Below are 27,733 nucleotides of genomic sequence, written 5' to 3'. Positions count from 1 at the left end.
AATTGTTGACTGCAAAGATGTGTACTTGGGGAAAAAAAACCCACAGGAAAGCACACAGAAACTGAAAACAGGGTAATTTATTTGTAAGGGTTTGGCCACACTCACCTGCAGTGCACCCTACGACGGAAAGGCAGCCTCAGCGCCCACCAAGCGGGACACAGGAAAGGAAAGAAACATCACTGACATGATCAAAAAGACATGAAGGAGAAGAAGCAGCAATAAGTAAAAAAAAAAAATGCACCAGGGAGTTACAGAGAAAACGTGCATTACTGAGGCACATAACTTTTTTCCGCAGCACATTTTAAAGTCGGAGAGCTGGTAAATATTGAGGAGGAGCAGGCTCGCCGAGCTCCCGGCCAGCGCGGCATCGGATGTGACCGGGAAGCGTTGCCCGGGGAGGTGAGCGAGACGAAGCTGTTGAGCAGCGTCTCTGCACTGAGCAACCCTGAGCCCGGCGGGGCGCCGCACGGTGAGTCAGGCGGCATCAAGCAGCCCTAGGTACAGACGCAGTTGCAGACCTGTAATCGGGCAGTTCAGGTACGAGAGCCAAAGGGCAATTGCAGGGGCTGAAACGCTGCCTGTTATTTTAACTTCTCAGCGATCTAATGCCGTGCCCAGCTGGTACCACAGAAAGTAATCCAAGCAATATGCCATTTAGATGATTCAAGCAGCTGTTATGTATGCCTGTTTTCTTCTTAGCAATTTCAGCAGCAAAGCCACAAATTAATGTGAAACACAAGCAAATGAATGTTCCTTTAGATATTCAAACATGTGAAATGAAGTCTATGAATTCACAAATAGGAGAAGCCCCTGCTGTCGTCCTCCAGCTAGCTAGTTCAACCACCTCTTTCTTCTAGCTAGGGGAAATGTGAGTTAACCCTTTTCAAGCCTGCGTTGTCCTCTGGCACTGCCGTTGTAAGAAGATGGATACATAAAACAAAACGGCCAATGTTTGGGAGCATTCTTAAAATCCAGGGGTCAGAAGTCTATCTACTTTTAATCTGATGCTCAAATGAAATGCCCCGTTCCTCCATTTTCCTGGCCATAGTTGCTCTATATAGTTAGACCTTGATAGGCTGCATGCATGAAACTGAGCTATCTAGAAGTTGAGATTTACTGGATTACTTGTGGAAAGGAGGTAGGTACATGCATGATACTGCCTACCATGATATCAAACCTTCCAAACAATTTCTCTAATTTGTTTTCTTCTGAAGGATGTTACTATCCACTTGGCTGCTGGATGGGACGCTGTTATCACATTGATTATCGACACAAAGGAGCTGCTCATGTCAGATTAAATTATTAATGGTTTAAATCATCTGGCAATCCGACACTACAATCTGTGTTAGTAACAGCAGGCCCTTCTTACTCAAAATGATATCACTGGATTCATAGCTGTGTAAACTAGATACCTGGACCATCACCTACCGTGACCCGTGCAAGCAGCTTCCTTCCATTATTTTTGGCTTCGCATGCAGGTGTCCCTATGGGATGTATTGCTGATGAATTCTAAGTCTTCCTTCTGTGTGTCATATTCTCCAGACTGGATTTGTTTTCGTCTGACCGCTGTGCCTTTGATTTTCCCAATGAATTGTCAGATGGATAAAATGTTTGTGAGACCAAAATATTGTAAGAACCATGAAAGCGAAGATAAGACGAGAGTAAACGACAAAAGCACTGCTATTTTGCGTGGCAATGTGTCACACAATGTATTACCTCTGCTACTCTATTTCAAAAACAGAGAAGAGCTCTGAGGACACTGGCGGTCAGTGCACACCTTTTGGTAAATCAGGAAAAAAGAAATTCTTTGCCCATGTTTGGGAAACATGAGGTTGCTTAACTGAGGTAGATGGTAACCGATAGGGAAGGAAACATTGGCTTTCTGCTGTAGAAAACTCGATCGTTTTAAGAGCGATCAGAATTCAAATACAGCTTGCCTGATCCTTTCCTCAGGCAAAAGGAGAAGGGAAAAGCTTCTTATTGCCACCCAGCTCTCAAACCCCAAAATTTTTCATACCAGCACCGGGGCCAGGGCCAAGAGCGCGTGTGGCCGGGCAGGGGCAGGAGCATCCAGACTGTTAGAACACAGGTTTCTTTGCTGACATGCTTTCTTCGTGCAATAGAAACGTTTGCCACTGCAATGTGATGTAAATGGTATAAATTTAACCTAAGGGGTAAGAGAGCTCCCAGGTTAGGGCAGTCAGTACTGACTGTCATAATGAAAACATCATGCAAGTGAATGAGACAATTTAGAAGTCCCAGTTTCTTTAAGTTGGGCTTTGGATATATACAGCTGATCTTTATTTAAACTACATTTATAACTTTGAGCACTTGATTAGGCAAAATAAGAACAAAAAGAATAACGCACAAGCTGAGCGTATCTTGCCAACGCACATTTCAGCCCAATTTTTTGTAAATACGACTTCATTAAAATGTTACACATTGAGAAGGTTTACAGTGCGCTCAGCTCTTTGAGGTGGACGAGGTACCTGGGGCTGGACCTCAGTCAACAAGCGGAGTGCCCCAGAGCCACAGGCACAGCGGCTTCGTACCGGAGAGGCCTCGGAGGAGCCAGCCGACATCTCCATGCCTGAAAGCAGCCAGCACCCAAATGTACGTGCAGTCCACAATAGGAAAAAAAAAATGATGCTACAAAAATTATTTCAGTATTCCACAAGAAATCAAGAGCAAATGCTTCCACGGTGTCTCCGGGCAATACCAAAAAGCCATCCAGAAGTACTGTTACCATTTTACAAAAGCTGAAACATGCCTTTGGCCCTGCATGTGCATAGTAACATGGGCCAGCACCACCCGCAAGGAGGCAAATCCCAGCCTGCAGCCAGCTGCCACCTCCACCTGGAAAATCCTGCAGCTCCGTCCCTGTCTGCCACATCCTAGCCCTTCCTTTTCCATTAATTCCTCCCTAAACTCAGGTCCCTGCATTTGCAGCCCGGCTCCTGTCACCCTCCTGACTCACGGTATGCCTTAGCTGCTTCACACCAGACCTCGACATCCGTGACCTGCCTGAGTCACACCAAGCCATCCCCTGCCCACCCCTGAGGAGCTCTTCCCAGGCCCCAAATCTCCCTCAGTGGCACGTCTCTTTTTTGCAGTCATTTCTCCTCTGCCTGTTTTGTGCAGACTCTTTTTTGTGGTCTCACAATTCAGGAGCAAAGCTGCCTTGCAGGAGTCTTTTTTTCTCAAAAGTTTTTGGGTTTCTCACCCAAACTTGTCCTCTCTTGGGCACCAGACATCAAGCCTACTTGGAGGCATGCTGTCGCCCAGATCTCCCTTGGTCTGGCAGTGAGTACTCACTGTGGCTCTTGCAGTCCCTTATCTCCCTGCTGGCAGAAATAGGAGCTGATTCTGGCATAGACCTCCAGGGACCAGACGACACCAGGAAAAGCCAAGAAAGTACTTCAGTGGTCCTTCTTCTCCAGGAATAAAAAGCAAAGCAGCTCCACCAGGGGATGGTTTGCAGGGAGCTGGCCCCCTGGCCTGAGCCCTGCAGCCAGGACCAACCCTGTCCCCCACCCCGGGACACACAGGGGCTGAGGCAGCCCTGCGTGTTGCTGCCCCTCAGGGCCTGTGCAGGGGCAGGAGGCCGCGGTCAGCCAACCTGGGGCAGCGTGGCAGCTCGTGGAGCTGAGCCAGGTGCTGTGTGTCCCATCACCAGCCCTGTCCTGACCGAGGTGGCAGCCTGGCTAAAGCGCACAGTGGACTTGCACTGATTTAGGAATAACTCTAAGCCTCTCCCTCTGGCTCTGCTAGTCAGGTATGTGCAGAGCTGCCCTCTAGTCTGTGCTTTGGGCCCCGCTCAGGACCCAACAAATGCTTCCAGGGAAAGGAGCCAGGACACTCCCTACAAGGTGCCCACAGCATGCGCATCCCCAGCAGCCCAGCAAGCAGTCTCTGCTTTTCCTTGAAGTAGTACCTTGAGATACCTATGCACAAAATTAAAACTTCTTTCAGAGCACTGTCATCAGAACAATGATTTTATTAACAGTGGCAAACAAAGGATTAAAACATGTTATGACTTCTTTGAAACACATGGTGTACCTGTGGAGAACATAAGTATTTATGTACATCAGTTCATTGTAGAAATGGGAGCAATTTACTTCAGGCAACTGGAACATCCTTCGTTAGCTTGCAATGAATCCAGACTAAGTTTTCTCCACGGTGGCTCTGGTAAAGCACCTGATCCCCACAACACCCACCCCACCCAGGCTATCACCAGGTCCCTGAAAGCTACCAGTACTTCATGCCGGACTTTCTCCAGCGCACAGTGAGCATGGTCAGACTCTCGGCCTGAAGCCTGCAGGATGGCTGGTCCCCCACGGTGTGCTGGGGTGTTACCAGCTGCAAGGGGGAAAAGGGGGGATCAGGGTGCTTTTCATGCATTCCTCTGCTTCTCTTCCTCACACCTACCTCTGAGGGCCGAATCCAGCCTTGCCCCAGGCCCTCCGGCAGGCACCAGAGGGATGTTCCCCACCTCAGGAAGGAGCCAGCCCAGCTGGAGCACGCAGGAGCCCGGGAAACGCCCCGCTCCCGGCATGGCCCGGCACGGCTTGGCCCCCCCCCCCCCCCGGCACGGCACAGCTTGGCCCCGACCTAGCCAGGTGGGATCTTCTCAGTCGGATGGGGGTCTTCTCCCGGACGTCCCCGGCACAACTCCCGCTACCGGCACCTTTACATAGCAATGTGCAGGCTGGGGCTTGGGACGGACAAAATCAAACGGGGCCGGGGTGGGGGGGAGACGGGGAAGAAGGACAACAGCTCCCTGGATGTCGGATGTCACACATGGCGTTACACTGGCAACACGAGGACTTCTAACTGCTTTTCTCGGAATAACAAGCCGCAGGAAGTTGCCGCCACCGCCCCGAGGCCAGCGCTTCGAAGCAAGGAACAACATTTCGGTCCCTGTGCGCCCGCCGGTTTGTCGCGGGGCGCGTCCCCTACAGGCACTTGAGGAGGAAAGAGTTGCAAGAAGTGGCGCGGGGGCAGTCGCAGAGCTTCCCGATGCGGGCCCCCTTCCTCACGGCGCACTGCTCCCCGGCGTCGCACTGTCGGGAGCAACACGGCCCTGAGCGCGGCGCCCCGGCCCGGCCGCAGCCCGGGCACGGGGCCGGGGGCCGGACGGGGACCGGGGCCGGGGCCGGGGCCGGGGCCGGGGCCGGGGCCGGGGCCGGGGCCGGGGCCGGGGCGGGCACTCACCATGGGGACCTGCCCGAACTTCTTCTCGTAGTGCGGGATCCGCTTGCTCTTCAGCTTCTCCAGCACCTCCTGCAGCGCCTCGATCTGCCGAGAGACCCCGAGACCCCGTCAGGGCGCGCTCCCCGCGCAGGGGGCTCCCGCCCCGCCGCCGCCTCCCCCCGGCCCCCCCCGGCCCCACCAGCTCCTTCTCGTGGGAGGCGCCGCCGCCGGCCGGGCTCAGGTCGCGGGCGCGGCGCGGCGGCTCGGGCGGCCCCTGCCCGCGGGCGCCCAGCAGCAGGGCGGCGGCCAGGGCGCACAGCGCCAGCGGCCGGCAGCTCTCCATGGTGCTGGAGCGCCGCCGCCGCCGCCGCCGCTTTATAGCGCGCCGCGGCCACCGCCTGGCGCCGCGCCCGCGCCGCCTGCGTCAGCGCCCCCCGCCGCGGGGCCGACCCCCGCGCCCGCCGCCCCCCGCCGCGGCAGCGCCCGGCCCGGCTCGGATCGGCAGTGCCCGGCTTGGCTTAGCTCGGCCCGGCTCGGCAGTGCCCGGCCCGGCTCAGCACGGCTCGACTCGGCATTCCCCAGCTTGGCTTAGCTCGGCCCGGCTCGGCAGTGCCCGGCCCGGCTCAGCTCAGCTCAGCATTGCTGGGCCCAGCTCGGCTCGGCTCAGCTCAGCTCGGCACAGCTCAGCATTGCCCGGCCCGGCCCGGCTTGGCTCGACTCAGCTCGGCTTGGCATTGCCTGGCCCAGCTCGGCTCAGCTTGACTCGGCTCAGCTCGGCATTGCCTGGTCCGACCCCTTCGACCCCTCCTATTCCCCCCCCCCACCACCATGTCCAGCATGGTGAGGCCTCTAAGGCCGGGAGGGAGGCCCGACTCACCTCTGACGGCAATGACTCCCTTTCTGCTGCTACTTCAGTTTTGCCAAAGGTAAGCTGTCCCAGCTGAAAGGGTCCCTGAGAACCAGCTGCCCTGCTTAAACTTTCTTAAATGAGATTCAGCGCAAGCCAGTTTTGGGCTGATTTACCAAGAAGTAGCCATTTTCAAGAACAAGAGCAAGGAGAAAGTGGGCTGCCGGCACGCAAGTTCTTGTATCTTTCCCCTCACGGAGGTCTCCTGAGGAACAAGGGCTGTCAAGAAGACCCGTGCCTCCCATCACTGTGCAGGAAGAGCAGGAGACACAGCCCTTGGGCACACGGGCAGAACAGGAACGGGGAGCAGCAAGACACAGCCAGGCAGACACACAGAGAAGGAAACCGAAGAACTTGGCTCATCAAAGAGAGCAGGCTTGGAAACTGATGGAGCAGTCCGCAACAAGGGAGAATTAGTAGCCTGTGGGCTAAGATGAAGCAGACTGCCATGAGGGAGGGGGGCAGGATGGAAGACTTAACCTGAAGGAGAAGGAGGGAAGATGGAGACAGTGAGCAAGCAGCAGGCAGGGGTGGGAAGCTTGAACAAAGAGGCTGTGAAGGTGACAGGTAGGACTGGCACCTGGGTAGAAAGGGTCAGGATTACAGAGGACCAGGATCAAAAGTGGCATCAAAAGGCTCAAGATAAAAGTAATCATCAGGATTTACAGCAGAGCTGTAAGAAAGGGGCTTGAGGCCAAACACTGGACTACAGACCCGTTGCTCAGTGAGCACCATCCATCCTGTGCCTGATATATGGCCAGGTCCTGGAGAGGAGAAAAAAACACGATCACAAAAGGGGAAACTATGGACAGCACACACGCACGAGAGCTGTGTTAGTCTCAGCTCAGGCCTTCCTACTTAAGCGTCCCCTTGCATTAAATAACGCGAAGGTGGAAGAGCAGGCCCATATCCAGCCCAGGCCACAGTCAGTCACTGTAAGGGCAGGAGGCAGACAGGAGAGCGGCTGTAAATGCTTAACACTAAGAAAAGCAGCAACAGGTTGCAGAGCAGGACCGTGGCTAGCGGCAGCAGAGCCAGGGCAGGGGAAGGGGACACAATCCCCCTGGGAGGGGACCCAGAAGCAGCCGGCCCTTTGGAGGTTCAGGTGTCCAGGCCACAGCAGCTCCCCACCCACTCCCCGCAGCAAGGCCACCCTCACGCCTGTCTGGCACAGGACCCAAAGAGAGGCCACAGTACGGGGCTGGGGTCGGGGTGCCAAGTAGACTCAGAAAGGTGACAAATGCCCTCCTCGCAGCTTAGTCCCACAGGCTCTGCCTCCACAAACCCCAAGATGCTTTGGGAGGCTAAAACAAAGACCGGCAGACCAAAGCAGGGGAGAGCCGGGTGGCGAGGCAGAAGTTCAGCTTCCGTGAGTCATGTTGTGTTGCTGTGTGACTCCTGCATTACCGCGGGGATGCAGAGCAGGGAGCAGCGCTCGCCCTGGCGGAGGCCCCTGCTCTGCCTCCGCCGCCTCGGACCGGCGCTGGTGGCTGCTGGCACTCAGCCTTTGGAGGGGCACGCAGCCGTCCTCACCCCCCGGCCAGCAGCAGCTGGTCTTGGGCTCCCCGGGAGGAGGAGGAGGAATGTGAAAAGCCTCATTAACAAAACTCTCATAGCTGATTTTAATAAGGTAGTCAGGAAGAGCCTGAAAAGGCAAAACAACATGGGCAAAATACACATGTATTTTAAAAAATCAGACCCAGAGATATATTCTCCAAATGGGAAGGCAAATGTTTAAAGGAACCATAGGGAGCTGTGGCTTAACAAGGAATTTTTAACAGCGTCATTTTGTTTGAGGCAATAAAAAGCCTCAGATCTCTCCCGCTATCGTGTTGCTTGCCTCCAGAGCTGCATGTTCACTTCTTGCTGTTACTTCCTCCCACACTTCCCTATTGATCATCACATTCAGCAAAGGTCTTGTTTGTAATTGCTCTTCGGCATAGAGATCCTCTGTGTGTTTGCATAAATCCCCCAGCCTTGTTCTGCTCAGGCAAGGCTAACGTCTGCCGTCAAACCACTGGTGGCAAATCTCACATCCCGGGCTGGAGCAAAGACACAGCCATGTGAAGTACTGGAAATGATGGGGCTGCTAAAGTATATCAGAGCAAAGAAATAACATAGACTAAGAAAAACACAATAGTTTATATGGAGAGGCAGATATAGTCTATTCAGCCTTTAAGGCAGACTCAGTGAAACCCAGACTGAAATGCAAGCCATATTCTGTAGTGTGAGGGTTACTCATGCAGTGTTGAAAACATCACAGAGACGCTTAGAAAACATCACTGTTTTCTTTCCAATTTGCACTTCCAAGTAAAAAGTTAAACTCTGGGTTCTTAGTTCCCACATTAAAATTATTATCTACTGAGGAGGCAATTACAAATGTCTGTCTCCAAAAATCGTTGCCTCTATCTAAGTATAGTTACATATATAACTATACATTTCCGTATCTACCTACTGATATCTGTTTCCCATTGTTTCTACAAATATCATTATACCCAGCTCCGTATTCAGTCGTTCTTATAGACTTTGTCTCAATCACTGCGGGGAAAAAATGTTTTAGGATGCAGGATTTCTGAATGTTAAATAAGAGAGTCAGAAACTATTGTATCGAGGAGCAGAGCAGGGTCATGGTAAAACAAAAAGAAAAAGGAAAAAAAGCTAAATCACTTTATAAAAGTATGAAAAAACACAGAGGCACTTTTTGAAAACAGCATCAGTAGCCAGTTTTAAGACTAACTGGATGCCAAATTAAGGGAGTCTGCTGCACCACAGAACTCAACTCAGATACTCCAGGCAAAATTCAGTAAGAGCGCAGATAGGAGAAGCTTGGTTGTTACTCTATTAATTCAAGCTTCTCAAAGTTAACTTACTTCTTACATACTAAAGCTATTGCAGATGAGACACAAACAGGAAACAGAGTGTCAACATCTCTATGTCAAATGGATCGTTTTTAAAGTTCTGCACTATGTATGCTTTCCACAATCACACCCCTCTGTTACGACTGATTGATTGAACATACTTCTAAAAGCAGAAAAACAGCGGAGGTTTCTGTTAACATTGGGGTCAGTATAGGGTTCATTCATCAGTTTTGATGCATTTATGTATTCCAGTTTTGGGCTTGACGTAGACACACAGTTGGGCAGATTTTATGACTACTAGACTGTAGAGATTAGTGTGAAGCATTTATTCAAGTGCTCTACTGAATCAGAGCCATGAAAGTGGACATCTGGCTTTAAGTGGATCCTGTAAGGCTTTGCTGAAAAGCAGTGAGCTTTTGGAAGTGCTTTGCTGAATTGCCTTAATTTATAAACCTCACTTTAAGGGGGAAAAAAAAGTTAATAAATATACTATTGCTGGTTTTCTGAATCAAGAAATGTCTTTGCCTGAAATCTGGAACAGCAAGGAAAATCTAAGATAAATTAGGGTTCTGCCACATTTGAAGTAACAATAGAGTCCAGAGGCATACTTGAAAGATAATATCTGTTTCAGAGGCAGATACCAATTCATCTCTATGAGTAAGAGATTGGAAAAGTACTATTTAAGTAAGGGGTGGGTTCTCACAAGAACAGCAGATATACAAATGCCAACACTATCTTTGAGACTACCTACCTCACGTTAAACTAACCCCAGGTTTCTATGATCAATTCATCCTTAATTCACCATCTCAGCCCAAGCAATTTAAGAAACACTATCAGTTACTTGCAACAGTATCTAGGGACAAGACAAGCATCTTAGCCCACCACATTCACAGCTTTCCGCATCCTTCCACCACTGGGGCATTTGAAAGCACTGTCAGGCTCACAATATCAATCCCCTTAAACTCTATGAACTCAAATGTTGACCTCTCTTAAATAGACTATGTCCCTTAGAGTTATGGAGAAAGCTAGAACTAGGTTACGCTTGGTCTTGCCATGGTGAAGAGAGATGCTATTCACAGGAGGGAGGAAGACACACAGTGCAGAAAAGTGGTCCCCAAATGAGCCAAATGAGAGTGGAAAGGTCACCTGGAAGCCTGGAGTACCACGTTCAAGGTCCTTGAACTTTATGCGTGTGTTCTCCACAGCTGGTATGCTTGATAAGGGGAGCCATTTCATTTATTCCTCAACTTCTGCCCTGAAAAAAGTATCATCCTAAGTATTATCTTTTCCAATAAGTAAATAGATTAACAGTTGTGAGCTGTTCAGATACTACAGTGAAGGGACCATACACACCTGAGATGGGTAGAATAAGTCTGGAAAGTCACCCATAGCTCTCAAGTTGCCTCTGCTGTCACGGCTCACGTCCCTACACTGGCACTCAAAAGCTACCATTTGTCAGCAGTATTCTCAAAAGGATGGCTGTGAGACAGGCAATACCTGCCTTCTTCAAAAGCAGTAGTTTATGTACTGCTCATATTCATTAAACATCTGGAAGAGATCCTACAGGTAAGCAATGAAAACACAAGTGAGAATACCTACAAAGTGGAATAATGCCTCAGTGTAAATACACCTATCAACATCATCCAATATGGTACGGACATGCTGTCCTACACTTCACTCCTAGCACGTCCACAGAAGACAAGATTTTTCAGCAAATCTCTGACTGACAGCGTGCAAGGGGCTGTTTCTTCCACCAGAGTGTCAGTATAACCAGTGTGCATTACGTATAGTAAGCGTTCACGTATGAGGCACAGCACATTAATGTGAAAAGCTTTTCCAAGACTTTTTCATAGGCAAGGGGGAAGTGATAATCACTAGTGATTCTTTGAATCATTTGTGTTGAATGTAGGTCTCGTTCTGTATCTCCCCCTCACCGGAACATCCTGATAGCACGCTAACGAGCTCGTGCTGATGAATGCCATTTGTTTAACATGTTTCCAAAGATAGGTATTACTAAGGCAGAACTGCCTGATTTATTCAGAGACATGTTTTGACTTGAGTTGTACACATATTTAGAGGAAGAAATTTTGATAAATGTAAGTAACTGTCCTTTCAGATGTAACAAACAATAAGGAGTTAGCATTCGCAGAGGCTTAAGTCCTCACAAACAGATCTGTTTTCATTGTCTGCATGTCAGGATTATCAGTTAGTGTCTCCAACTTGGAATGATTTAATTACTAGTCTCACCAAAAGAGTGATCACTTACTAGTCAGAGGGGGCCCTATGGCTTTGGGGACTCAGGAAGATGACCCAAAGAGTTAAGGGCAGGAAGGCTATGGATGACTGAACTAGCTACTTGACAGTAGGAAGTACAGAAATACAAAGTGTTTCTTTTGGAAGCCATTAATAGCAATCATGGAGGTGGGGGCTGATTTATTTATTCTCATTGGCCTTTTTATGCACATATTTGAAAATATGCTATTTTCAAAGGCATCTCAAATGTCCAGCAATCATAGAGAACGTCATCATATTTTCAGAAGAATTCCCTGGGCCATGACCAACACCTTTACAAATCCCTGTGGTGAGATAAGAACAAGAAGCAGTGACATGAAAACACAGCTCTATGCCGTACTGCCATTTTACTACAGAATTTTAAATTATTAATCTCTGTTGAATAAGTATTTAATATACTAAGAACATGCATGTCAGCATGACAGAGTAACATAAGCATAGACTTTCAAAAGTGATCTTTCTCATGGTGCAGAACACACCGTGTTTTGGATAGATTTCTTCTAAGGTCAGAGACAGAAAACTGATCATTTAGGGCAACATAGGGCTACACCAAAGACCCAACAGCTCATCACACGTTGGACACTGTTTATTCTATGTTGAAACCCTCCATTTTAAAGCATTTACTTCTTCCATTTTCACTTTTGCATACTGCCTGAAACACAGCTGAGAGGTAGCTATATGACCTTGCTTCTCCCTCCTGGGACCAAGGGGGAGCTTCTCTGTCCCTCAAGTCTGGGAAAACTACCACTGACAAGTTATCTAGTAAGATTATTCCTATGAGCAATCTTTCCTCTCCTCATAGGCCAGTACAGGATAGGATCACTGCCCAAGTATGGTAACTGCGCTAGAATTTGGTTTTCAGTCAAAAATATTCCTGCCATTTAGCCATCATCTCTTTGGTATTTGAGCACCAATAGGCCTGATGTAGGTAAAATTCCCTTCCTAGTCCCAGCTAGCACAGCATTTACCTCCTTATTTACCTCCTTTGCCTAGAGGCAAAGTACGCACCAGGCATTTAGTTTCTACAAGGTACAATGTATCTGAAAAGAACAAATTAAATTACACACATTGAATTCTGTAAAAACGTTACACGGCAACAAAATTACACTAAATAAATAAGATTAAACAGAACACTCCAGCACTCCCTTTAACAACCCAAAAGTGGCATTCAGGCATGTGCTCTAAGTCAAGCACTGATCTATGTGGGGAGACTGCTGTGTAACTAAAATTGCCAGAGGGATCACACCACTAAGCAAGGTGCTAAAACATGTCAGCAGCCAAGCCCAACCTTCAAAAGTGCTCAGCAACCTGCAGCTTCCACAGATGTTAGGATGCCATCTCCAGCTCTTCCAGAAAGAGCCAGCCATCCATCAGACTCTGTTGTTTTGACTTCAGGGAATCGCACAGAAGAGCGATGCTTTTTGGATGAAAGCCAGAGAAAGGCCAAAATGCTAACAACTGCATGAAATCTATAATTTCATGCTGTGTTGAACTCGCTGGCTGCCCTTACTGCACTTAGGTTTCGCAAAAATTATTTACTAGTGAATGTGGATTTTTTTGTTGGATTGCATCTACGGCAGACATACAAAATAGAATTAAAAGAAATAATAGAGCTGATAAGCAGTAAATATGCAGCCTATTTTGCAGATTTTATTTTGCACAATTTTATTTTGAGATAGTATGAATGTTTCTTGTCAAACATTAAATTCAATGTCAGAAGTTACAAGTTATTCACCAAATGGACGACACTGTTGGTGTCACACAAGCACTACCAGTGACTGACCTGAAATCAGTGTTAAAGCACTAAAAAACAGCGTGAGGATTATTCAGTGAAAATACATAATTAGGACACTTCCCTCCGAAATAGTATTGTATAAATCTTTATTTTTTAATCAGTGTAAAACATCTCAACATTGTTGTTAGTTTGCGCTCTAGCCCCAACTAAAAATATACACAAGTAATTCTGACATGTAGTACACGTTTATATTACATTCTGAAAACCCCAAATTCTGTCTTCTTAGTAGGTGCATTTAGTGCTGCGCTGAGACTGAGGCCCAAAACCAGTCTTGTGTCAGCTGGATCAATAATTCCATCATCCCATAATCTAGGGGAAAAAAACCCAATAATAATTAAAGGAAATTAATGTATATAGTTTACAGTAGGTAGGTTTTCAAGCATACAAAACTGACAATAGTTATACTAAAGAGAGGACTACAGAGCTAAATTATGCCCCAAGACATGGGGTTAATTCACCTTAACATCAATGCAATACATTGATGTGTATTCTTTTACTCATGTAATTTTTCTTCGGGACCAACGTATAAACTCTAGCTAAAGGGGCTATGTCAAATCTACAGATTTTAAATGAGATTTTTCACACTTATTTTAATATGAAGTCATCATCCTAGAGAAACAAGAACTCGTTTGTTTTTCAATATTCAAATGGAAATCAATCTTTTGTTAAGGAATTATCCTCTTGTATTAAGAATGCTGGAATTTTAGGACCAAGTCACATCATTATTTATGCTATTGAGACTATTTCAGTTGCCAAATGAGGATGATTCAAGTGTGTGTGCTTTCATCATTAAAGACTTACAGTAAATTTTTATGCATTTCCAATAACTACTTTATTTCTTCTGAAGTCCATTTCTAAACTATATAAGCTAATACCCTCCTTAGTACAGCCCTGAAGGCAATTAAAATATGAAGGTATGCCATGCCAAAAACTCTGAGCAAATACCAAATTCCCAAGTCCCCAAACTCACTACCATTTGCAAGCAGTCTCTTTGATATTATCAAAAAATTAAAGTACCTGTGGCATCAGTTATATCCTACAGCTCTATCCTACTCAAAATAAAACCCATCTTAAAATCCCCAGCAGTCCACAGAATTGTTAATATTGTACATCTACTACCTGCCCAGCAATCATTAATACAGCAATAGGTAAACAAGGCACTACACTTATTGTTGCAACTCCAGTCCTGCTTAAACCAGCATACATTTTAACCAGGGCCTGCACGAACATATGCCCAGTGTCTTTGGTTAAGACAGCGATTCTTCTCCTCCATCCCATCTTTCCCTAACGAGACCTGTTTTGTATTCTTTTCTAAACTTACTACAGTGTTGTCATGTCTAACGTTTTATTCTGTAACTGTAAAAAACTGCTCTACTTTGACAAACGTGGTTTGAAACTACAAGAAAGGATCATGAAAAGGCAGCTAACACTGAACTTTAGAAAAAAATTGTTATGCTTTCTCTTGATAACTAAAGTTTCCACCTGTCAATTTTCTACTGTTTGAAGATTAATTGAAAAAAAACTAATTAGATAGGAAACAACCTATTTTGCACTTTTCGCTGCACTAAATAACCAAAAAACACAAAAGAAATAAGCCTGAAAACTCTGCATAATACATGCTGATAAGCTCAAGTCACCAGGGGAGACGTGTAACCAGTTTCCATCTTTGCTTTATTTTGCCATTTGCTGTTAAAGTAACACTCATCATATCAGAGGGGAAAAACACATTCATCTCAGAAAGAAGGTTCTACTGCAGATACGTATTATCATGGAGCAGCTTCCCATACAGAGGAGACCTAACAGGAGGATCACCCTAAGAGGAGCAGAAAAGCACAGCAACTTAAAGTACAAAAGGACAAAAGGGTTTGGAGTAGGGAAGACACTGCTGTTAATTGGGCAAAGCTGCTCTAGTTGAGACTGAAAATAAAAGCTTGATTAAGAAATTTTACACCAGAGTAGCTGCGGCACACGCTGACCTGGCTGACAGGAGTCTGCCAGTTCAAAATAGCCAAAGGACCAAATTTAACTTGTTTTTATTAACCAAGACTTTTCCCCGGAATCGGGTCAATAGGTTTGGGGGGTTTTTTCCCCCCCAATCACCAACCCTTTGTCTTTTTAGGACTGTAAAAACATTTGACTCTAAGAATAATCACAAATAGAGTGATTTCTATTTGAAAGCACATTTAATCTTTTTGACTGTTACAGGCTTGTTTGATCTGCAGTACTTGCAATGAACTTTTCTGTTTATGAAAATCATTGAAACTGAATGGCGTACCTCACACTTCGTGGAAGTGCTTAATATATCTGCTGGGGGTTTGGGGAGCGCAGGGATAAACTGAATTAAAAGAGAATCACCAACTTACTGTGACGCTTTCCAAACTGCAGATTTGTCGTGACTACCACGACAATAAACACTTTTCCAAACATGAAGCACATTTTTATGGCAAACTTGTTTTTGTAACAACACACTAACTTTTACTGACAACCATAAAGATTTGACACTGCATATCAGAGAAGCTGCTTTCATATAGTCAGCCCCGGATTCTGCTTCTCTTTGTTTAAAGAAAACTACTTTCTCTACTGGGATGTAACATTAATAATTAAACTATCTATTAAAACCCCATTGCTAGAACATGAATCACATCTGCACTCATAAAACATTCATAACAGAGACGCCGTGAGTAAAAGAAATGAACAGCCCTCAAAAGTTAAATGCTCGTGTAATTTGTTATGATGTAAACTGACTAAACTCCTGTTGGAAACCTGTAAGCAGATTAATATAGCTCATTAAGAAGGGTGCTGCCTAATGACTCCCGTTAATTAAGAATGCTCAGTGGGAAAGGTTCTAATCAGATAATTGACTAAAGTTCGATTAGAAAATACAACTATGGGGAACAGTATTGACATCCTGTACACGTAACAAGTTATAATTTACAAGCAAAATTATACATGCAGAGTAAATAAGGAAGTTTGCTTTTATTTTAAGGTCATTAAGGCGTTTTCGTTCCCTTTCATCATTACTGCTCAAACCTTGATCCAAAGCCTAATGAAGTCAACTGGAAGGGTCACATCAATCTCAATGGCCACGAGCGGTGCGGCGCACTGAGTAAGGCCCCGTCCCTTGCCAAGGGGGCAGCGTGAGGGAGCTTCCAAACTGCCTGTACTTGAGCGGCAATAAAGAAAGCAGGCTTCACCCCTGCTTACCACTCTCTTCTCTCAGTAATGCAAAGCTGCTCGTCAGAGTTTTGTTGTTGCTCTTTCTGGGGAGGGATCTAGATAGCGCCCAAAGAACTAAGCCTGTCAGAATTCAGTTTCAGTACCGTACCCTGACATTTAGTAGACAGTCAACTGTTATTGCCATACTTGGGACCAGAAAGGAAGCATCTTTGAGAGCAAAGGCAGCAGGTTACTTTTTCCTCCCCGAGTTAACAGTGAGTGCTGGCCAGTAAGCAATTGCTGATTTTGGTTGACAAACGGCTTGGCTGGCTCCAAGGCACAAGGTGCTTGAATCCCTCCTGCCAAGACCATAGCGGTCCTTCATGTTATTGGGGATTGTTTCCAGTTTGACAGCTGCTCCACAGTAACGAAAACTTCAGAGCTTTTGGTCTGAGATCTTGTTTAGGAACTAGCAATAAATGGAGGAACAAGGCACACGCATGAGAGGAAGGTGTGAAATCAGGGCAGAGGAGATAAGAATTCCTACCAATATGCCCAGTTCTCTCTACAAGAGAGCAGAGAGCAATTAGGAACAATTAAGATAATGCAGATTGCACCTACGTGGACGACAGAGAACAAACAACCCGGACTCTCAATCTGAGCCAGTCACACGCCGCTGCGACACACGCGTTGCTCAGTGACAAGGGGCCATTGCGCTTTTATCGCTTTTAGTCAGATGAACCTCAGAACGAGTTCAGCTCTGACGTCTGACTTTACATATCAGCTAGGCTTACTAGCCTGCATGCAGCACCACACGAACTCAACCACGTGGTCCCCACCGCCAAGCTAGTTCTCAGTTAGCTGGCTCATCTGGCCACACCATGTTCATCTTCCAAACGACAGGCAAAGTGAGAAGTACGTAATAACCCTGCTTCTTTAATGAAGGACAGGACACCTAACCCTAGGAACATTTTGTAAGCCCTAGCAAACTTAGGTTATTTACTGAGGTGCCTACTGTATTTGCAACCTGACTTTACAAAATGGCCAGATATTCTGGAAATACACACTGGAAAACAATGGTCAGTAGAGAGCACAAAGCTGGTATTAAATACTCGTCTCACACCTGAAATCACTGGATGTTATAAAAAATTTAGACAGTTTTTTTTTTAAATCATAGCCTTAAGCTTATACGTAAAACTGTTTTATTATAGATTAGTAACTTACTATTCTAAATACTGACAATGGCCTGTTGGTTTCTGGGAGAGGATGAGTTTTTAATATTACTAATATACACATATTGAATGTTAAATAAATCAAATTATTTTCAGTCCTGAGTACAAAGAGACCATGACTGTGTTTCCAGGGAATATGTCAAAAAGAGTAAATATAAAACCATCAAGGCATTCATTTTCTCATTCAAAGTGGGGATTCAGTTCAAATACAGACAGTCTGACTACTTTTTTTATGTTATTATTTCAGCAGAAATGTTTCCCCTTAGAATCTAGTTACAAAAGATGACAGTACATATTTTCACTTGTCCTTCTTGCCTGAGGGGTAAGCATGAGTTTTCATAACAATGATGCTAGCTAGCTGTGATCCTTAAGGGGTACAAACAGAGAATGCACAACAGTTTTTAACAGCTGACACTGCCTGAAGGTATCTCCCAGTTTGAGGGAAATCTTATGGAACTTAAATTGGTTAAAAAGATTAAAAAAAAAAAATCAAAACCAAGATGCCACCGAAAAGTCCATGTCAATAACAAGTTAGGATTTCATAAGAGTATCCTCATGGATTATGTGTAAAAACCCCAATAAACTAATTCAGTACTGGTGTGGGTTGTACGTACAAATACAGCCTCAAGAAGTTGAGGATGTCTGCGATGATGCTCTACAACGCTGCCTTGTAGGCCCGCGCCAGAGACCAAGACTGTTAAAATAAAAAGCCCTCACTGAATCCATGGCCCCACCTGCTGTAAGACTGCATCACTGAAATCTGCCTAGATGACACTGCAAACCCTGTGCCACATATCCTGTGGAGGATACTTAGTCCATCACTGCAGCAGACAGGGCAAAAGAGCACGAGCTTTCCTTTGATGAAGGCACAGATTTGATCAAACATTAAAATGAATGTGTATCCCTGAGGTAAGATCATTCCAGCTAAATTCATTCCTCTATTCCAAGAGAAAAGAGAGTCAAAACTACCATAAATTTTATATCTTTTTCAGACTACAATAGACCAAACAATTCACAAAGGAGCTCGCTGTTGCTACGCTGCTGTTGATACAGCAGATTTGACCTACGTGAAGTTTAAACATATATCAAGTCAGATAAAAAAAGCTCCCAAACTGCTCCTCCTCTTGGCTTTTCTAGGACATTTACAGAATATCTTTGCTCCCACCTGTTCAGCCAATTTCTGTCCATGATGTCTGCATCAAAATTTATCCTACTACAACCACTTTTTACTCAGATTATGTTTCCAGACTTCCTAGCTGGCAGGTAACCAAATCATCAGCAATTCTAATTCAGCTACACAGAAACATATATACAGCAGACTCTGCAAAATGAAAAATTGCAGGCCCAGTAAAACCCCATTACTATAGGCTAGCCTAAACCACTAACATGCTGAGAGCCTACTTAGTTTTTGGATACTACCTGAAGAAAAAAAGGGAGAAAGAGATTAGTATAGACAGCATGAAACCAATGTAGAGGAACAATCACAGACCAGGAGAGCATCCAAGTCAGCTTCCACAAGTAACACTCCAGGATGTCATCTTCCTCCATCAACCTAACTAGTCCCTGGTGATTTACCAATATTCTATAAAAATGAGCACCAAATGCTGCCAAGAACTGTCATGGTAGTTTAGGAAAACATCTCAAAAAACATGACTATGCAGCTAAAACATGAATACACAGCTAATGCCCTAGCTGAATTCCTGTAGTCCAGTACTGCCACCTACCAAGAAGATCATGACCCGAGCCTTGCAAATATAACCAATGCCCTCGCTAGTCTGAGAAAGAATCAAAAACCTAATGCCACTCTTTGCCAGAGCAGCCAATCATTCATTCACAGATATGCAACAGTCCAAAAAACACGTTCTGGGGTCACCAGTTTTGCCATCCACTGTTGAGCACCATGTCTCAGGACAAAGCAGTCCAGAGAAGCTAGTCAAAGATCATCTACAAATCATTCAACCAAATCAACATCCTAAGGCCCAGTATTATGTGGATTCAGATCAGAAAACGTCATCGACAGATGATTTTTTGTTGATAATCCTTCTCATCTTTCAGGGAGTCCATATAGCAGACTGGTGAGCCTGAGATACTCCTGTGTCAGCAGAAATTAGTGGCAGAAAAAACAAGTCAAAATGACTTGAGGTCTTCCTGAAACTGCTCCTTCGCCGCCGGCCTCTTCCATTTGCAGAATCTCACTAAAATAAATTATCCCTAACACACATGCAGTCAATATGCAAGTTAAACAACAAGCAGATCACAAAGTTCTCCCTGTCATCACATATGACAGCATCAATTTTGGAACAAAAATCTCCTTGTTTACTGGAAGCTGCACCTTGGTGAGACTGGAATGATGTTAAGGGGCAGGAGAATATGTTTTGGCCAGTTTACAGACACATCAGTCTCCCTTAGTTGAAAGTATACAGTCACAATTGACCAGCTCAATCCATGAAGTAGCTCTTGGACTCACTGCTGACATGAAGCTCATACTATATACTCAGATATTCATACCTTTGTCTGCACTATGACAGTGTAATATACTTTGCTTATTTACTTACACTTAGAAGTATTCAGTGTTTAAGACTCAAGCTAGAATGCACAGTGATGAAAATCAATCGGCCAATCTCAGTGTTAAGCTATGCACTGCTCTTGATACTGGTTTCCCAGCAAATCCTGAATTAGCCCTCACCTCCGATAGATATAGCTGCTGAAGCTCTGAGATGAAGATATTTGTTGGTAACCAAATTATTCTGTATTAGAGACACAACTGTATCAGTGAGGGGGGAGCACAGGCTGCCCAAGAACAATGGAATAAACTCCCCAGGAAATAAGGACCACCACAAATCTCATCTTTTTTTACTTAAGTGCAAGGCCTGTACCTTTCACCTTGCTTCTCCTAATTACACTTAAACGTGCATGTTAAAAAGAAGCAAAGATTAAAAACTCCATCCAAAAAGGAACACTGCACTACATATGCTTGTCCCTTTGGAGATGAGAGAACAAATACAATAGACATTCACCACACTGCTCAGTGGACTTTAGAAAGTGCTCAGATACTGCAGTGGTGAGAATGATATAAAATCTAGCCAGCATAAAATACACAGAATATAAATTTCATGCTTCAGAAGACTAGTTAGAATCGGCAGAGAACATCCCCCCATTGTATCATTACTTACAGAACCAGCACGCTCATTTCTGCAAATGCATGCATTCTGAAATAGTATGCACTACAAAGTTTCAGAGTCAAGGTAGACAAGCACTGACTTGAGTTTTTTGTGACATACTCCTGCACTTCAGACAAAGCCTTTGTTGCAGATTGCTTTGTTCTGCTGTTCAACACCAAGATCTAGATGTTACTGTTATGCCCTGTGATTACAATCAAGTTTTGGAGAAGTCATTTACATGATACCTTGCACTGGAATAATAAGGGTTTCCTTCTTCCTCAAACCTCCTAATGATCGGCTCCTTCAAAGCTGCTTCATCTGCTTCAGATAACTGTAATAAAACATGTGAATAAACAAACATAGACAAGATAAGGAATTCTTTAATACTTTCTTCCATAACGAAAACAGAGCTTTATATACAGCATCAAACAAGAGGAAACTGCCTAAACCTCTCCCCACAGTTTTTTTTAAAACTTTTTTACCTACAACTCTTAAATTGGCATATTTGATGGTGGAATTAAAATACCACTTTTCAAAACTAGGGGCGGAGGGGGGAAAAAGAGTAAAAATATATAGGAAAAAAAAAGCCATATTTGTTCATCTAATATATTTGCTGATAATAAGATGAGCTTTTATTAATAGACTTAACTAAGTATAAGAATGATTGGGGATTAGCCTTTGAAAAACTACTGAAACTACTTTACTCATTAAACACTGTTCTGACCCGCCTTTGGCAAGGTGTTTTAATAAACCATGTCTGTGTCGCTCTCATGCTGGGTTCTTTCAGGGTCCAAAGCGTAACTCACTGTAATGCACTGTAATTCAGAAAACTTCTAAGCCTCTAACACATGTTACTGACATTAACTACAATTATTCTTCCTCAAACTACTTGCATCATCCTGTCAAACCTAGAGATTTGAGAAAATGAGACAGAGATAAGGGTGACTATATTCTATCCACAGAAAGGCCAAGCAGAGTGGAATAAAGAACTGTAGAGATGATACATCTATACTGCTTCATAATGCTGATCACTACTCATGATAAATTAATCAAATATATCACACTAAAATCACTTCTTATGTGACCAAGGCACCAATATAAACATAAACCATATAAAAGTTCAGCAGAAATTAGTGTACAGAGAAACTGGAAAACGTTATTAAACAATATATCAGCGTTTTAAATTAAAAATCGTGAAGCAAGTCGAAATATTTTCCAAGCCTCTACAGGCTTCTGGTATTACAAGCTTCATAATCCTCAGTCACTGAACAATTTGAAATTCAGCTGTCCATAAAGCTGCCTAACTCAAAAGTAATTGGAAATACACTGTTCTCACATATTCCTCCTCATACTCCCACATGGCGGGGGGATCCCCGGCTGCTCATCTGGGACAGGACTAAGGCTCTGATGCACAAAGTACGAAAAGATGAAGATAGGAAAAATATTTCTCTTTTAAAGCAAAGACAAAGCATGTCATGAATGATCTTTACATTCAGATGTATATAGTAACGTTTTATGAACGTTTCATGTTTATCAAGGCATTACGCAACATTAGGAGAACCTTAGCTCACTGGTGTCTCACTCTGTAACATTTTCTCCTGGCTCCTAAGGTGAACAACTCCAGTGAAAGAGTAAATGATATTGACAGTACTGCAAACGAAAGAAGAAAGATATACCTGTTTTCCTTCCCTTGTTTTTTGGTCCTTAGCTATTGTAGCTAAAACAGTTGCAGCTTGTTCCCCTCCCATCACAGATATGCGAGCATTTGGCCACATATAAAGAAATCTTGGACTGAAAAATACATATAAAACATTAAAATAAAACATTGTCTAATTTCCTGGTAAAAAACTTATCCTCAACTCAGCTAAAACTGCATTTTTATTAATGACAACCTTGCATTTTATTGACTTTTAATGAATGCAAATTAATGTACTCTAATGCTTGCAACATTATGTTTGAAAACACAAAAATCCTACTTTTTTCCCACATAATCAGGCATCTTAAACATTTATTTCCCTCTTTCTGACTCCCCTTCATCTTACATATCCCCAAGAATTCTTTTCTTAAAAAAAATCAGCAACAACTTTAATAGCATCAGTGGTCTTGAAAAATCAAAAACACTAATGTGAGTCATATCCAAAGGGTCAAAAAAGGAAATCTCTAGGGGTTTTCCACAAACATTACTCATAAAACCAAACCCATTAAAATGAATGAGGATTTTTTTTTTCATACAAGAAAGTAATCTTCACACAAACACAGAGTCCAGGACTGAGTCCATGCGCTATTGATTGTTTAGGACTGTACAATTTTTCCCCCAAGAAATATAATGGGAGAAAAGCTTAACATTTACACATCAGGAGATCTCCTCTGTCATCTAATTAACTACGAGCCTAGCAATCTCTAAAGGTTTCTATTGTTGTTATTTACTTTTGACAGTATTCACTGAGAACTGTTTGTTTCCCAAAGAGGACAACCACAAAAGTTAAAATAATTTTCAGAATGGTATTTCAGAAGTTGTGTGACAGTCCTATCGTAGTTGTAAGTAACACTTACCTATATGCTCTTCCACACATCCCATAGTTTCCAGCACCATAGGATCCACCAATAATTACTGTTATTTTAGGTACATTGGCACATGCTACAGCAGTTACCATCTTGGCACCATCTTTTGCTATGCCTCCAGCTTCATATTCCCTACCAACCATGAAACCTAATGAGTCACGAGATGAAAAAAGAAAAGGCTCAGTAACTTGATGCCATCAGTAGAGCACGTGCCAAAAACGAGAAAACAGAACAAATCATAGATAGCTGCAAACAGGCTGTTTCCAGACAGGTCAGAGACAGACCTGTAGACAGAACAAAGCACAAAGATGCTGTCTACATGTTATAGCCGCAACTGCTAACAGCACAACCTACAACGCAGTGAAACTTCGCAACACTGAGCTTACTTACCTGTAATATTTTGCAAAAACACAAGGGGAATATTTCTTTGACAACACAACTGGATAAAGTGTGTGCCCTGGGAAAAAAAAAAAAAAGCTATTAAACGTGGTATCAGTAAAGCTATCACTACTAGCACTCTCTGAAGTCTGTGACAGCCTGCTTCTCCTGAAGTCTACGGCAGTATTTGCATCATAAAGTGCTGGCAAAACATTCATTCACTCTAGAAGCAAGAAGATGCCAAGAGTGTGCAAGTTCAAGGGTAAAGCAAAAACAATATCCCTGAATAGTATTTCTGCTGACAGTGGAAAGCTCAACTGTTTCGACTTAGCCAACATACATTTAAACCACACACAGTTTCATAGCGCAGCATCTGACAAGGAATTTTGTAAGACTGTGTCATAGCCAGTCAGAGGAAAAAAAAAAAATCTCCCCGCTCCCTGTACAAAAGAAAGTTCTTCAATGAAGTTGGGAAAGACCCACATACAGCCTTTGCCTTCCACCCCTCCAACTGTAACATTCTGTCCCCTTTTCTCAGGACGGACATAAAATACTGTCTTTTTTAGCCCTCGTCCCTCTCCCCATTTTATAGAAAAAGACAATTTTTCCAGCAAAGATAACAACAACAGATTCCAAGCCTCTTGTTTCAGCTAGAAATAATCTAAATCAGTAGAGTTTTAAGCTGTAACTTGATAACTGCTTCTACTAAACTTGGGGCTAATTAAAAGCCAAGGCACATGAGCCTCGCGTAGCGGGAAAGCCACTAACAGCAGCTTGCGGATGACGGCGTTTGATATTCTAGAAAGAAAGGTCAGGCTGAGCACTGTGACAAAATCTCAGAAGGGAAGCTGGCCCAGGAATACTCTCCAGAAATTGTAAAAGCTTTCCTACCTTCCTGCTTTTGTTAGTTTTGCTTTGCACTTCAGTAAAGTGGATCCAAGTTATCTTTTGCAAAACTACCTGCAGTTACTCAGCCTCTGTGTAGCTGGCCATTGCTATCTGTCTCAATCTTGCTAGTTCTTCCAAGTTTTCAATGTTAAAAATTTTTTAACGTTCCAGTTAAATTTAACGTTCCAAGGCTTTAAGGTTTTGGCTGGACAGTTGATGAAGGTTTAGGATACAAACAAGGCATCCCACAAATCTACTGAACTTCAGGCTGCATTAGCCAGTTGGGCATGGCTAAAAATAGTGAAGCTGTGCAAAAATCCAGATTATCTACTAAACCAGCAAAGAAGTGAGATGGGGTTATGCAGTCATTACCCAGGATATTTTAGATTCCATGTTCTCTTTGCTGTATTCTATTACATCTCATTATACATGAAAAACAATATGCACATTTCCTATATTGTAAAAGTAAAACCAGTGTTTTTACACTACTGGTAAAAAATAAAAATCTTCATAATATAAAACCAAAATTTAGGAAAAGAAAACAAAACCAATGATAAGGCACAATCTTTAGCTAGCTTTTTCAGAAAAGCACTTGAAAAATACAGTGATCATCATGAGAAAGAGACACTGCACAGTATTTCTGCCATACAAGTTCTTTTTATAGTTTCTGAACTCATTACGAAAACTGCAAAAGGAATGTAAAAAAAGGGACATTCTTAGATTATGACCCTTAAAGAAATGAAATCATAGACGAAGGTCTCTCTCCACTTATTTAACAAGCGATACTTGACTATCTCCTCTTACAGAACTGATACATCAGCAGAAGTGAGCATAGAGAGGAAAGTTCCTTTATTTTTCCCCACCACTGAAAAAACTAAGATTACAACAGTCATCAGAGAAATACTTAAAGTACAAAAAGGATAACGGCTTATTTCCAATTTGGAAGGAACTGCGTTAAACAAATGCTCCTAGAAAACTGTGTCACTGCAGCGCCCAAAGTTCAAAGTACTCTCCAGTACATGAAACTCAACTGTGTGTATTATTTTAATAATCTATAAATCAGGTAAAATTGCTTCCTTTCTCCAAATCCCTCCTAACAGCCTCTTATTTCCATATAGATTTTCAATATTGACTTCCTCACCATTAATTTCAGGATCCAGCCAAAAGAAAACAAGCATATGTCACTTCTATTACAAAAAAATCTATTGGTAATAGTTTCTTGGAAAAAAATACAGAAATTTGTATCTAAACAACACAAAACAAGGTAAGTAACCACTCCGCCATATACAGAAACTCTAGAGAGTTCCTCAAGCCCTGAGCTCAAACTGGAAAGCACAGTTAATTGTAATGCACTTACAACATTCCATCAAAAATGCCCTTTAATTAACAAAGCAGGTATTTTAGTTCATAGATTTTATGAGAACGAGACAAATATATACGCATATTTCATACATTAGTCTAACCCAGAACCTGCCGAGGCAAAGTATGAAAATTGAATCTGTGGTAAACCAGTGAACTATTATTATAATCCAGGCTGGAAATTTTCCAGTTATTGGAAAAACAATAATGTGATGTATCGCACCACTTCAATTTAGAAGTTAAATATTCTAACAGTTTTTTTAAGCAATCAGCATAGACTTTCTCGTAATAGCTGTAATTTTCAGGATATAGTATTTCAAACTGTTGTTGCAATTCTACTGTTCTTTTTGCAACTATGTTTACCTATCTATTTCACATCAGAAACATTTACAGAACTGTTTCTAAAATCGTCAATTATTTTTACAGTTTATCAAGCTATTTCTTGTTTACTTGAGGACTTTTCAGCCAGTTCATGTTCGCATTTTAAAGTAGTCCCTCATTTTAAAAGCTACTTCAAGAGCAAATTCCCCATAAGAACTTTCATTTCACGACTGCAAAGCAGCATAACAACCTACTTAGGTACCTTCTTTGCTGACTCTGAGAAGAGAACTCCATTGTTTCCAATAATTCCTACTGGATAACCAAATATTCTCGCGAATCCTGAAGGAGAAAGGTAAGTTTACACATTTTCAGGTATACATATTTTACTGTAATATATAGATAATACTTTCCCTTGATAACAACCGTTATCCTTTCGAGGAAAAAATTATTATTAAAAAGGTCAATGGGTGAGCAAAACAACATCAACTGAGCTGGGATAAAACCAGCGGGAACATAAACAGAGTCATTTAAATATATTTTTTAAATACCTGTGATTAAAGTATCCCCATACAAGGCTTTGAATTCATCAAATTTACTTCCATCTACAATTCTAGCAATGACCTTGAGAAAAACAGAAAAATAAAATGAGACTCCTAATCCTTTAGAGTTTCTAATCAGTTTAGAAAGAACATGCTAACATCCAACTGAAAATAAACACTTTCCATTTAGAGAATGTCAAGCAGTTTGCTATATAACATAGCCTGGATGGCAGGCAAAGCCCATTTACTTTTTAAAGTGTCGTTTATCTACCTGCTAATGAAAAATGGAATTTCAAGATTAAGAATATTGTAACTAAATTGTTAAAATTATACACTATGAAATATCTTCTGATTTGTCCCATTTCAACAAAAACTGGTAACTCTGGGTACGTTAACCATTAATCAATAGACTCAAATTTATAAAGACAAACATATAATGAGGCATGAGTCACTCTGTTAGAGGTAAGTATATTTTCAGCTTTGCTTAAGGTTTTGACATACAAAAAAGATGAAGATCTGTTCTGAAGTTTCTCAGAGATGCAAAGAAGCATTTTAAATAAATACACATCTGTAACTAGTAAGATATTTGCCAGGTGATATTTCAAATTTAAAAGAACATAAATCCAAGCTATTAAAACTTTCCAGGTTGTAACATAAGCGAGATTCAGTGAAAGCGTTCATATTTTTCCCCCTTAAGGCAAAGGGAATCCTAGTAACTTCTGATAAAGTATCTCGGGAATGCGGTACACTAAGACTCTTTCTAAAATAACTACGTAGCTGGTAGTGGAAAAAGGCTTTGGATACGATCTGCGTGGAGGATTGGGGAGGATATGGTCTCTGAAGGTATTGAGGCACGTAATTACTACTAAATCTGTAGCAGAGAACAATAGTCTCCTTATGGGGTTGGGAGAGCACTGAATTGTTTCGTAGGTTCATACCTGCACAAATCTTTAAACATTTGATATTCCACTTCACAGAATTAGTAGAAAAAGAAAACTACGGTATCACTTCACATCAAATAACTGCGAGTCTACAGAATGTTTAGCCAATGCAAAAGCTCACTGTTTCCTGGCAGCTTTTCTGGAATACTAT

The 27,733-nt window shown here is 43.1% G+C and overlaps 2 protein-coding genes across 4 annotated transcripts in view; both read right to left on the bottom strand.

Annotated features, from left to right (window-relative positions):
- Nucleotides 1-4,600: 4,600 nt before the first annotated feature.
- Nucleotides 4,601-5,539, bottom strand: LOC138064681 (cocaine- and amphetamine-regulated transcript protein). The gene is made up of 3 exons (XM_068928389.1): nucleotides 5,393-5,539; nucleotides 5,215-5,298; nucleotides 4,601-5,063 (listed from the first exon to the last, which is right to left on the bottom strand). The coding sequence occupies exons 1-3, from the start codon at nucleotides 5,534-5,536 to the stop codon at nucleotides 4,956-4,958; spliced, it is 336 nt and encodes a 111-aa protein (XP_068784490.1). The 5' UTR covers nucleotides 5,537-5,539; the 3' UTR covers nucleotides 4,601-4,955.
- Nucleotides 5,540-13,114: 7,575 nt separating this feature from the next.
- LOC138064624 (methylcrotonoyl-CoA carboxylase beta chain, mitochondrial) overlaps nucleotides 13,115-27,733 on the bottom strand; it is a 38,938-nt gene continuing 24,319 nt past the window's right edge. For all 3 annotated transcript variants that reach the window (XM_068928051.1, XM_068928052.1, XM_068928053.1), the window contains exons 11-17: nucleotides 26,651-26,723; nucleotides 26,365-26,441; nucleotides 23,547-23,613; nucleotides 23,148-23,304; nucleotides 22,271-22,385; nucleotides 20,840-20,925; nucleotides 13,115-13,354 (exon numbers count right to left, since the gene is read on the bottom strand). In XM_068928051.1, coding sequence (XP_068784152.1) covers nucleotides 13,237-13,354; nucleotides 20,840-20,925; nucleotides 22,271-22,385; nucleotides 23,148-23,304; nucleotides 23,547-23,613; nucleotides 26,365-26,441; nucleotides 26,651-26,723 — 693 coding nt within the window. In that variant the 3' untranslated portion in view covers nucleotides 13,115-13,236. The remainder of the gene's footprint in view (nucleotides 13,355-20,839; nucleotides 20,926-22,270; nucleotides 22,386-23,147; nucleotides 23,305-23,546; nucleotides 23,614-26,364; nucleotides 26,442-26,650; nucleotides 26,724-27,733) is intronic.

Source organism: Struthio camelus, chromosome Z (genome assembly GCF_040807025.1).
Source record: "Struthio camelus isolate bStrCam1 chromosome Z, bStrCam1.hap1, whole genome shotgun sequence".
NCBI classification, from domain to species: Eukaryota; Metazoa; Chordata; class Aves; order Struthioniformes; family Struthionidae; genus Struthio; species Struthio camelus.
Note: the sequence above shows the minus strand (reverse complement) of the source record. Positions and strands in the feature narration are given on the sequence as shown.

Coding starts and splice junctions, on each gene's coding strand:
- LOC138064681 (XM_068928389.1), bottom strand. CDS start 5,536: ATGGAGAGCTGCCGGCCGCTGGCGCTGTGCGCCCTGGCCGCCGCCCTG. Junction 5,299..5,392: donor CCTCCCACGAGAAGGAGCTG/GTGGGGCCGGGG, acceptor GTCTCTCGGCAG/ATCGAGGCGCTGCAGGAGGT. Junction 5,064..5,214: donor AGTTCGGGCAGGTCCCCATG/GTGAGTGCCCGC, acceptor TGCTCCCGACAG/TGCGACGCCGGGGAGCAGTG.